The 12,632-nt window shown below is 33.7% G+C and overlaps 2 protein-coding genes across 2 annotated transcripts; one reads left to right on the top strand and one right to left on the bottom strand.

The window, feature by feature from the left end:
- Positions 1-1,610: 1,610 nt before the first annotated feature.
- On the bottom strand, positions 1,611-3,182 carry LOC135955994 (uncharacterized). The gene is made up of 3 exons (XM_065506447.1): positions 3,068-3,182; positions 2,762-3,009; positions 1,611-1,980 (listed from the first exon to the last, which is right to left on the bottom strand). Exons 1-3 carry the CDS (start codon positions 3,167-3,169, stop codon positions 1,776-1,778), a joined length of 555 nt encoding a protein of 184 aa, XP_065362519.1. The 5' UTR covers positions 3,170-3,182; the 3' UTR covers positions 1,611-1,775.
- Positions 3,183-8,432: 5,250 nt separating this feature from the next.
- LOC135955690 (uncharacterized) lies at positions 8,433-9,357 on the top strand. Its single transcript, XM_065506048.1, has 4 exons — positions 8,433-8,532; positions 8,665-8,933; positions 9,001-9,111; positions 9,174-9,357. The coding sequence occupies exons 1-4, from the start codon at positions 8,443-8,445 to the stop codon at positions 9,355-9,357; spliced, it is 654 nt and encodes a 217-aa protein (XP_065362120.1). The 5' UTR covers positions 8,433-8,442.
- Positions 9,358-12,632: the final 3,275 nt, after the last annotated feature.

The following is a 12,632-nucleotide window of genomic DNA, read 5'->3' as shown; positions in this document are numbered from 1 at the left end:
TTCTGTTCTAGTTCTGTTCTAGTTCTGTTCTAGTTCTGTTCTAGTTCTGTTCTAGTTCTGTTCTAGTTCTGTTCTAGTTCTGTTCTAGTTCTGTTCTAGTTCTGTTCTAGTTCTGTTCTAGTTCTGTTCTAGTTCTGTTCTAGTTCTGTTCTAGTTCTGTTCTAGTTCTGTTCTAGTTCTGTTCTAGTTCTGTTCTAGTTCTGTTCTAGTTCTGTTCTAGTTCTGTTCTAGTTCTGTTCTAGTTCTGTTCTAGTTCTGTTCTAGTTCTGTTCTAGTTCTGTTCTAGTTCTGTTCTAGTTCTGTTCTAGTTCTGTTCTAGTTCTGTTCTAGTTCTGTTCTAGTTCTGTTCTAGTTCTGTTCTAGTTCTGTTCTAGTTCTGTTCTAGTTCTGTTCTAGTTCTGTTCTAGTTCTGTTCTAGTTCTAGTTCTAGTTCTAGTTCTAGTTCTGTTCTGTTCTAGTTCTAGTTCTGTTCTAGTTCTGTTCTAGTTCTGTTCTAGTTCTGTTCTAGTTCTGTTCTAGTTCTGTTCTAGTTCTGTTCTAGTTCTGTTCTAGTTCTGTTCTAGTTCTGTTCTAGTTCTGTTCTAGTTCTGTTCTAGTTCTGTTCTAGTTCTGTTCTAGTTCTGTTCTAGTTCTGTTCTAGTTCTGTTCTAGTTCTGTTCTAGTTCTGTTCTAGTTCTGTTCTAGTTCTGTTCTAGTTCTGTTCTAGTTCTGTTCTAGTTCTGTTCTAGTTCTGTTCTAGTTCTGTTCTAGTTCTGTTCTAGTTCTGTTCTAGTTCTGTTCTAGTTCTGTTCTAGTTCTGTTCTAGTTCTGTTCTAGTTCTGTTCTAGTTCTGTTCTAGTTCTGTTCTAGTTCTGTTCTAGTTCTGTTCTAGTTCTGTTCTAGTTCTGTTCTAGTTCTGTTCTAGTTCTGTTCTAGTTCTGTTCTAGTTCTGTTCTAGTTCTGTTCTAGTTCTGTTCTAGTTCTGTTCTAGTTCTGTTCTAGTTCTGTTCTAGTTCTGTTCTAGTTCTGTTCTAGTTCTGTTCTAGTTCTGTTCTAGTTCTGTTCTAGTTCTGTTCTAGTTCTGTTCTAGTTCTGTTCTAGTTCTGTTCTAGTTCTGTTCTAGTTCTGTTCTAGTTCTGTTCTAGTTCTGTTCTAGTTCTGTTCTAGTTCTGTTCTAGTTCTGTTCTAGTTCTGTTCTAGTTCTGTTCTAGTTCTGTTCTAGTTCTGTTCTAGTTCTGTTCTAGTTCTGTTCTAGTTCTGTTCTAGTTCTGCTCTAGTTCTGTTTTATTCTAATATTGAATTAAAAATGTTTCCTTTAGCCGTGTTTCTTTGGATAAAGTTAATTTTAAAACCAAAAACATATTTTAATTTGAATAAAGGAACCCTTTTTTCCCCAAAAGAACATTATTTATATAATTTTGCCATAAACACATAATCAATGCTATTCGCAATCATATTGAAGTCGTAATCAACCTGTTATAATCTTGAAATATTTTCTTGTTTTGTTTTTATTTTCTCAAATTTTAACATAATTATACCATACAAATGTACCAAATTATGGTTATTATGGGTACAATTTTCCAAAAATAAAAGAGAAACAAAACAAATTCATGAAATGAAAAGAATTGAAATGAATGAAATTTAAAACAGTTTTTATTGAGCAACTTTGTTTTTCATATTTCTGACTTAATTTCAGTTTTCACACACAATACAGCCGGCCGACCGGCCGTTAAAGAAACAGACAATAATAATATTTTTGGGTTATTATTGTTGTTTTTTGTTGTTGCTGCTGTTGTTTAATGCCAACTTGAAATCATATTAATAACTCCTTCAGGACACCAATCCATATAATCCATACAGGCATTAGTAATATGCTCATTGTATTCTTCCTCACCCTGGTTATTGGCCAAATACTGTTTGCCCTGCCATTCAGCTCGATAGAGGTCGTTGTCGGCTATGTGGTGATGTAGTGGAGGTGCTTCTGGTCGTGATGTTGTTGGCCTATTTAACATATATAATCATGAGATCCAACAAATAACAGAAAAAATGTTACCCAAATGAGTAATTATTATACAAACATTTCATTTTGGATATACATTGTTGCGAAAACAAGGATAAATGTGAGTATAGGATTTAAGGAGAAGATACAAACAAATAGCCAATAAAAAAGAAGACAATAAAGAGAGGCATAATGGAATTTAAAGTTAGCTACAGTCAAAATTAATCTTCAAGTAGAATAGAAATAATATAGACGACTTATATTCAATAAAGTCTATCTGCGGGTTTATCAATACTGCAGATAGGTCTTATTGAATATAAGCCCTCGACATAATAAATTTTCAAAGATCTTTCTCTATATTATTTTTATTAATTTAATAATATCGTGGTCTCTACAAAAATATTATGATTGAAGGAATCATTTAATTGTTCCTATAATCATGATAATGATTGCGTAGACCTTGTTATTGGATTACAGTAATGTTGATGTGATCATGGCCCAACTAATTCTGATTTGGAATTCTAGCTCAAATGTTATTATTTTTTTAAACAACTTGCCTTATTTATGCTACTTGTTGTAGGGTCCTTTGGACATTTACTTTATGTTAAACAAGCACATATTGTTTTATCTTTTAAAACATTTCTCAAAAAAAATTCTTCAAGAAACCAGACCTCACATTCTCATATTGTCTTATCTCTGACTTAATGTCTTAAAAGAAACCCAACCAAAAATTATAAATGCGAAAGAAAGAAAGAAGAATGAATAAAAACTTTTTATAATTACATGAATAAAATCATCAAAATACTGCCCAAGACACCGTTGTTTTCATGCAACGAAGAGGCGGCCACTTCACAAATTGTTCTCAACAGACAGGCTGTACCATTCATTTGAAAATGTTCTAAATAACCCGTAAACGAGCGATAGAATGAGTGGCGATCATAATGGGGCAAGAAACGGGAACGTTTTTTGCGTCGATTGTTAATGGGGGTCACATCATTGCCAATGCCCACAAATTGTTCATCTATATCCCACTAGAAATTTTAAATAATAACAAAGATTTTTCAAATAAATAATTAACCGAAAACTTACCCTATCAATCCATTCATTGTAGGAATCATTGGAGGGCAGGCCATAATTTGATTCAAAATTGAAAGCCATATAAACATTGCGATTGGGTAAATCCAAAGGCATGGCCACGGCTGCTAAATACTAAAAAAAATATGGTAATTTTATTTATAATTTATTCACTTTACTAATAAATCTTTTATTATTATTTGTTTTCCTTACCCCAAATGATCCTCCTCTTGGAAATAATACACAATTTATATTATTTACCCTGAACAAGACAATTGTGGCAAGTAATTGTAGTTTTGTTATGTGGGTCAGTTGTAGTTTAACTGATTGCTGCAACAACATTTTGTCTGTGTGTTGTGTCTCTGACAGTAGATATTTTGCAACTGTTTGCTAAATTTATTATAGTTAATGTGTGGCTGAAAGTTAGTTGGTAAGTACTCGTACATACATACATAGTTTTCAAAGAAAGTTGCAGTATGTGGTAATTTAGAAATGAAATAGAATGAATAGAAGTTAGGGACAAAATGAACAGGGTGCTGCATCTTCCCTTTTTGTATTTGAAAGAATTTGTCTCTGGAATCTTCCATATAAAAAAAATTGAATCAAGTTTTCAGATGAGATAAGTTAATTGGTTACCTTATACATCCCATGTAATCTAGCATGAAGGAAATTGTCATTTAAGTGTCTCTAAGTAACCTAGATAGTAGTCACTTTAAACGATTATTTTGTACAGCACTTTAGATAGTAATTATTTTACTCACCAGAAGTTATTTATTGAAGAGTTGTCCTTGGAAGTTTTGTTTAAAAGCAATTGGTTATTGAACTACCTATGACCTTTTTAACTGCAAATAGTCAGGTCAATTAGCTGTTCAAGAAACCCGTTAATTAGCTAGTAAGATAACTGATTCTATGTTACAGGTATGTGCATCTACATAGCTATCAGCTATCAACGCTAGAAGGGCTATTCCAACATCTATCCTGAGCTGTAAAGAGTAAGTGAGAAAAAATATGTCATATATTATCTTTTCTAAAGCATTAATTTTCGACTGTTATTCCGATCAAAAGGCGAAAAAAGGTACGTAAAAAAATAATTAAAACTTTTCAAAAAAATCCAATATGTACTTTCCAAAAGTTAGGAAAAGATCTGAAGGTCACACTGTTTCAAACGTCATTTAGCAGTATAAGGAAGACTTGACCATTGAAACAAAAATGGACCACACATAGAAAACATATTCTTGAAAGCAACCGAATCTGTTGTCAATCGAACGATTCGGTTGCACATATACAATTTTTCGGTTCTATCAACAGAAACTCAGTTGATAAAGAAGAATTTCGGTTGAAGCAACCAAACTTTTGTTTCTCCTTTCAAAATTTTGTATCCACAACTGCAAAGTTCGGTCACTAATCTAAATTCATTCGATTGGCAACAAATTCGGTTGCTATCACGAATCTGTTTTCTGTGTGCAGGAAGAAAAAAAGGACTAACATATATTGGTAAGGTAAAATAGATCAAACAATTATTTCAAAGAGCACCGAACACTTCTATCTGAAAAGCAGCTCGTAAAGTTCAATGTTCTAATTCATTTGTGCGTAGAGCCAAAGTTCAGCAAGTTTCAGATCGCAAAGCGGTAAAGAGCTTAGAAGCGAAAGAAGGAGCGAAAAAATGAGGTAAAATTTTACAAAAAAACAAGTAAGAAAGCTATATTCGGCTGTGCCGAATCTTATATACACTTCACCAAATTATACTTTAAAATAAATTTTTTTAATTGTTTGTAATTGTTTTTCAAAATTTTTTTTTTTTTTAAATTGTTTTTTAATTTTTTTTTAAAAAAAGTTTATTCCAAATTTTTTTTTTTAGTTTTCAAATTTTTTTTTTTTGAAAAAAAATGTATGACAAAAAAAATTCGGGTTAAAAAATATTTTTCCCGATTTTGACCCATTGTAGATCCAACTTACTATAGCCTTATCTACAGCGTTGCAATGGGCTTTGAAATATCTATAATTAGATATCCATATTGTCTATATTAATGACTTAGTAATCCAGATATAGATCCCATATAAGTCATAGCTCCCATATAAGGCCCATATCTTTAACGGGTATAAATCTCTTAAAAGTGTTGGTATATACATAAAATTCAACACAAATAACTCTCATATAGACATAAATAACACAACCAAATTTCATGACGATCGGTTCATAATTTGTCATAGCTCCCATATAAGGCCCATTTCCGAAAATCACTTTAACGAGCATAAATCTCTTAAAAATGTTGGTATACACATAAAATTAAACACGAATAACTTTCATATAGACATAAATAGCATGATATAATTTCATGGCGATCGGTCCATAATTAGTCATGCTCCCATCATAGCACTCTTCCGAAATTCATTCACGAAAATAAATTATTGAAATTTTAAAAGAAAAATGATTTTGCTCATTTACTTAGTGTCGGGCTTGACCGACCATACTTTCTTACTTGTTTTATACCCTCCACCACCATAAGTGGTGAATGAGGGTATATATAAGTTTGTCATTCCGTGTGTAACATTGAGAAATATTCATCTGAGACCCAACAAAGTATATATATATTATTGATCCTTATGAAATTCTAAGTCGATTGAGCCATGTCCGTCTGTCTGTCCGTCTGTCCGTCTGTCCGTCAGTGTAAAACACGCTCACGTACAAAATACGCAAACAAACTTAGTAGAGTTGCAAGAAAAATGTTTATTATTGTCCTAAGCAGTTTGGTATTGAAAATCAGCGAAAGCGGTACAGTGGAACCAAAGTTATGAATGAAAATGTAGGACAACCTCAAAAAAAAAATTGATAATTTTCACATATTTTTGGACATTTTTTGTAAATATATTGCAGCTAATATCATAAAATTTTGCACTCGTTACTTTTATGACAAAAGGATTAACTCTGGTGAAAATTATAAGAATCGGTCCATGATTTCTCCTAGCTCCCATACAAATTTCTTCCCGAAATATGTTTCTATGGTCTATAAATGCCTACAGAATAGGAATATCCATATAAAATTCAGAAAAAAAAAGTTTCGTGGTAAAAAAATTTATATTACAAAATTTTTTGTGAATCGGTCCATATTTGACCATAGCCCCCATCTCTTAAATAAGCATAAATATCTTATAAATGTCGCTATCAAGTTGAAATTCGACATAAATAATCCCCATATATACCAAAATCGCTGTACCTAATTCTATGAAGATCGGCCGATAATTGGTTATAGTTCCCATATATGGAACACTTCCGAAAAACACAATAACCTACATAAATATCTAAAACATATCAATATCAAAACAAAACTTCACACACATCCGTAGTTTATATTTAGAAATCATACTACTAGATTTTGTGAATATCGGTCCATATTTGATCATAGCTCCCATATAAGGTCCACTTCCAAAAATCACTTAAGTACTAATAAATCTCTTATGAATACCTTTATCATGCTAAAATTCCACATAAATTATACTCATATATATAGATATCACTGTTCCAAATTTTATGCAGATTGGCCGATAATTGGTCATAGCTCTCCTATAAGGCCCATTTCCGAAAAAAGATATTAACCTTAAAAAATATTAAAAACATATCAATATCAAAATGAAATTACGCACAGATCAGTAATTTGTATCCAGTAATCATACTTCTGGATTTTGTGAATATCCATATTTAACCATAGCTCCCATATAAGGTCCACTCCCGAAAATCACTAAAATCCTCATAAATTTCTTACAAATATAGTTATCAGGTTGAAATTCAAAACAAATTTATTCAATATATACAAAAATCGATGTACCAAATCGTTTATGATGATAGGCCCATAATTGGTCATAGCCTCCATATAAGTACCACTTCAGGAAAACACATTAACCTGCACAAATATCCATAAAAATCTATACTGAACCAAAATTTTACACCGATCAGTAATTTGTATCCAAGAATCATACTAAAAGATTTTTTAAATATTGGTCCATAATTCGGCATAGCTCCCATATAAGGTCCACTCTTGTTAATAGCGTTGTTTATATGAAATTCTACAAAAATAGCCCTTAAATACTTAGGACCTTAATAGGTCATAGCATCCATATATTAAACCAAAATAGTACACAGATCAGAAATTTGTATTTAAAAATCGTAATACTGAATTTTGTGAATATTGGTCCATAATTGGCCACAGCTCTCATATAAATACATAAAAATCACGTAAAAATATTTTATGACAATCGAATCATAATAGGTCATAGCTCCCACATAAGTCCCACAACCAAATATTTTGAAATTTGTCTAAATATATTTGTATACCCTTTTTTATACTCTGTTTCTTCAGTTTAGGTTAAATGAGAAAAATGTTGATCCAAACGTATTAACTAATTGTTAAATTTCATACGTTCTAATAGGAGTTTCAGTTATAAATTGCTGAATTAGATACAATTTTTTGTACATTTGAAATAAAATATCTTCTGCGTAAACTAGTCTTTCTAACAACTGTTATATTATTTCAGTTTTTATACCATCATATTTAGGTGGAGGGTATTTAAGATTCGGCACGGCCGAATATAGTACTCTTACTTGTTTAACTTAATTTATGTTCAAGAGCAACACTTTTTATTGCAGTTTTCTTATTATTTTTTTTTTTGACAAATTTTTGACATAAAGTTCTTTCGGAACTATTTTGTGTTCTATAGAACTAGTCTAGAACCGAAATGTAACTAGTTGTAAATAAGTAGTTCCCATTAAATTCCATTCTTCAGAACGGGCTCTAGAAGAAGTTGCTATATCACTAGTTTTATGGACATTATCAAATAATATAAAGTGGTTCTGGTTATAGTCATTCTAGAACTAGTGATTTTGTAGCAAGTTCTACAGATGTTTCTGGAATAAATATATTTATAGAAATAATTGTGTTAAATACTCCACAGTTTATAAATGTAACACCTTGTAATGAAGCATCGAAAACGAAGACACTCTCTTCACCTTACTCTCATTAAAATATGTTACATTTTTAAGAATTTACAGCTTGACGTATGATGACGTTTAAAATGAGAAATTGTGCCAGTTAAAAGCAAGAAAGTGCTAATTACAAAAACTGGTTAAAACACTTTACTTTTACTCAATATAACAAACTAATACTGCATGTGAAAACCATGTTACTCTGCATATTATTGTTTTAACTAAATAAAAAACAATCTAATGAAAATCATTGGTTAATAAGTTTCCAAAATAGAACAATACATTTAGTTGGTAGTCAAACGTTTAGGTAGATTTCACAGATTTTCACAACCAAGTGAGATTTTGAAATTGAAATAAAAATAAGAAAAAAAATAGAAAAGAATTTTCAAACATGTGTAAATATGTTTTTTATATGGTTTATGGTAGTTTTATTTTATTGCTGCCGATAGAAGCTTTTGTGCCATTACTGACATTTCCAAGAACAGCTCCCACCAGAATACAGGTGAATTTTAAGAAAAATAAAGTGCTAATAGTGATGTGGAAAGGAAAAAAGCAAAGTTCAAAAAAAAACTTGAATTTATTTCAAAAGTTTTAAAATCAAAAGTTTATTTTTGTATCACCTTCTCTTCCGTAGTGGATTTCTGGTATTGGTATACCTTTGGATAACTTAAAATTTGAAGCCATGACCACTGGCTATGTGCTTAAGGCGGAATATTTTCTACCCGAAAACGTCACCCAATTAAAAATAAGAACTGTAATGCCTTTTCAAAGACGTAATTTCCTGACATCAACGGAAGAATTACCTCAACAAACTAGAGAAGAGTTCTTAAACAATAATAAGAAAGTTATACTCAGCAGTTATAGATGGTCGATTTACAAGGGCTTAGAAGGTTTGGCTGATCGGTAAGCAAGTGCTAAACTTAAACTTATTAAACAATTATTACTTTAAAATTAATTTTTTAACTTACAGCATGGGACTTTCTGGAAGAGATTGTGTTTTGAAAAGTATTTGTGAGGCTGCCGAAACCCCATTTCATTATTATAATGGCTTAATATCAGAGCTACTGCATATTTTATTAACGTAAGTTTTGTTAAACGATTTTTGTTATAGTTATTTAGCTAAATTATTTTCTTTTCCTACAGACCCTCTTCTTCAGCCGACAAATTATCGACTCACTCGGATAATGAGTATTATCATGCTGAACATATGGGCCGCTCTGGGGCCAATTGCCAAAGAGTTTTTAAGGCTTGTTCGCGTTCTCTATTAGATCACTTTTCTAATATACATCATTTAACGGAGGATGTTATGAGGATTATGGGTAGCTGAGTATTTCAATTATGAAATGTTTTAATTGTTTATTTAAATAAGTGAATAAAGTTTAAACAAATTGACTGATTAGTAATAGGCAAAGGAAATATTGAAAGAATTTTTGTCTAGGAAAAGTCGCTTGCCTAGACAAATAAAGAGCTGTGCTGTATTTAAATTCCGAAATCTCTATGTAGAGAAATTTTTATTTAGTGAGCGATAGATTTTTCTGTTTATGAATAAAAATTAAGCTGGTCATAGATTAATATTTATTTGCAAAATTATTGTCTATCTATATATGTATATAAAAACAAGTAAGAAAGTATGATCGGTCAAGCCCGACCATATAATACCCTACACTAAGTAAAAAAGTAAAAACATTTTTCTTTTAAAATTTCAATAATTTGTACTTTTGAGTGATTTTCGGAAGTGGGCCTTATATGGGGGCTATGACCAATTATGGACCGATCACCATGAAATTAGGTCGTGTGATTTGTGTCTATATGAAAGTTTACTATGTTGAATTTTGTGAGTATACCAACATTTTTAAGCGATTTATGCACGTTAAAGTGATTTTCGGAAGCGGGTCTATATGGGAGCTATGACTAATTATGGACCGATCGTAACAAAATTTGGTGACATGAATTTTGTATATATAAAACTTATTTGGAGCGCAATTTGTGGACATACATTTATAAATTAAACATTTATGACCGATAAAGTCCAATTTCGGAAGGACATTTGTATGGGGGCTAGGTGAAATAATGGACCGATTTTAGCCAGTTTCAATAGGCTTGGTCGTTGGGCCGAAAAAATAATATGTACCAAATTTGATCGAAATATCTTCAAAATTGCGACCTGTACTCTGCGCACAAGGTTTACATGGACAGCCAGCCAGCCAGCCGACCAGACGGACGGACGGACGGACATCGTCCGATTTTTTATTCGATTCGAAATTTTCAGCAGATGAAAAAAAAAATAAAAAAATTGCGGGTAAAACTGTGAATTTTTTTTTTTAGTCCAGTCAACTGTAATAAAAAAGCTCCCTAAAGTATGCAGTACAAATTTAGATATTTTATATGCAAATAAATAAGAACAGGCAGGTGTATGTGGGTTGGAGAAACTTGAAGAACTAACATTAGTAAATGCTACCGGGAGAAGCCGGTTCGGTCAACTAGTTTCAAGTAATTATAAATTAAAACAAGTAAGAGTGCTATATTCGGCTATGCCGAATCTTATATACCCTTCACCTTTGTTGTGGATGCATTATTATTTTTTATAATTAGTATATATGTATGTACATTGCCCACTTTCAGCGTACAGCATCCTAAATTTATCAAGAACACAAAAAACAACAACAACGCCAAACGAAACAAAACACCAAAAGAAAAAACAAAATACGCAAGGCAATGAAACCAACACACATCCAAACATACGTTTAATTGTATAAAAAACAACAACAACGCCAAAAGAAACAAAATACGCAAAGCATGCACATTCAAACATACGATTTGTTGATTTTTTGTCAAAAAAACCAACACACAACCAAACAAACGTTTAGTTGTATAAAAAACAACAACAACGCCAAAAGAAACAAAAAACAAAAAAAAACCAAATACACAAAGCTTGCACACCCAAGCATACGTTTTGTTGTTTTTTTGTCAAAGCATGCAATACATTGTGTTTTTTGATGAAATTTTCAGAGGTTGTCTCGGATTTTTGCTCATATCTCCGTTATTTATGGACGGATTTTGCTGATTTTAAATAGCAAAATTCTCGAAAGTATGTCTGACAGAATTGTTGAAGATTTGGATCCCGGAGATATCTGGGGCCTTCAGAAAATTGATTTCAACAGACAGACAGACAGACAGACAGACAGACAGACAGACAGACAGACAGACAGACAGACAGACAGACAGACAGACAGACAGACAGACAGACAGACAGACAGACAGACAGACAGACAGACAGACAGACAGACAGACAGACAGACAGACAGACAGACAGACAGACAGACAGACAGACAGACAGACAGACAGACAGACAGACAGACAGACAGACAGACAGACAGACAGACAGACAGACAGACAGACAGACAGACAGACAGACAGACAGACAGACAGACAGACAGACAGACAGACAGACAGACAGACAGACAGACAGACAGACAGACAGACAGACAGACAGACAGACAGACAGACAGACAGACAGACAGACAGACAGACAGACAGACAGACAGACAGACAGACAGACAGACAGACAGACAGACAGACAGACAGACAGACAGACAGACAGACAGACAGACAGACAGACAGACAGACAGACAGACAGACAGACAGACAGACAGACAGACAGACAGACAGACAGACAGACAGACAGACAGACAGACAGACAGACAGACAGACAGACAGACAGACAGACAGACAGACAGACAGACAGACAGACAGACAGACAGACAGACAGACAGACAGACAGACAGACAGACAGACAGACAGACAGACAGACAGACAGACAGACAGACAGACAGACAGACATACAGACAGACAGACAGACAGACAGACAGACAGACAGACAGACAGACAGACAGACAGACAGACAGACAGACAGACAGACAGACAGACAGACAGACAGACAGACAGACAGACAGACAGACAGACAGACAGACAGACAGACAGACAGACAGACAGACAGACAGACAGACAGACAGACAGACAGACAGACAGACAGACAGACAGACAGACAGACAGACAGACAGACAGACAGACAGACAGACAGACAGACAGACAGACAGACAGACAGACAGACAGACAGACAGACAGACAGACAGACAGACAGACAGACAGACAGACAGACAGACAGACAGACAGACAGACAGACAGACAGACAGACAGACAGACAGACAGACAGACAGACAGACAGACAGACAGACAGACAGACAGACAGACAGACAGACAGACAGACAGACAGACAGACAGACAGACAGACAGACAGACAGACAGACAGACAGACAGACAGACAGACAGACAGACAGACAGACAGACAGACAGACAGACAGACAGACAGACAGACAGACAGACAGACAGACAGACAGACAGACAGACAGACAGACAGACAGACAGACAGACAGACAGACAGACAGACAGACAGACAGACAGACAGACAGACAGACAGACAGACAGACAGACAGACAGACAGACAGACAGACAGACAGACAGACAGACAGACAGACAGACAGACAGACAGACAGACAGACAGACAGACAGACAGACAGACAGACAGACAGACAGACAGACAGA

This window comes from Calliphora vicina, chromosome 3 (genome assembly GCF_958450345.1).
Source record: "Calliphora vicina chromosome 3, idCalVici1.1, whole genome shotgun sequence".
In the NCBI taxonomy this organism is placed as follows: Eukaryota; Metazoa; Arthropoda; class Insecta; order Diptera; family Calliphoridae; genus Calliphora; species Calliphora vicina.
Note: the sequence above shows the minus strand (reverse complement) of the source record. Positions and strands in the feature narration are given on the sequence as shown.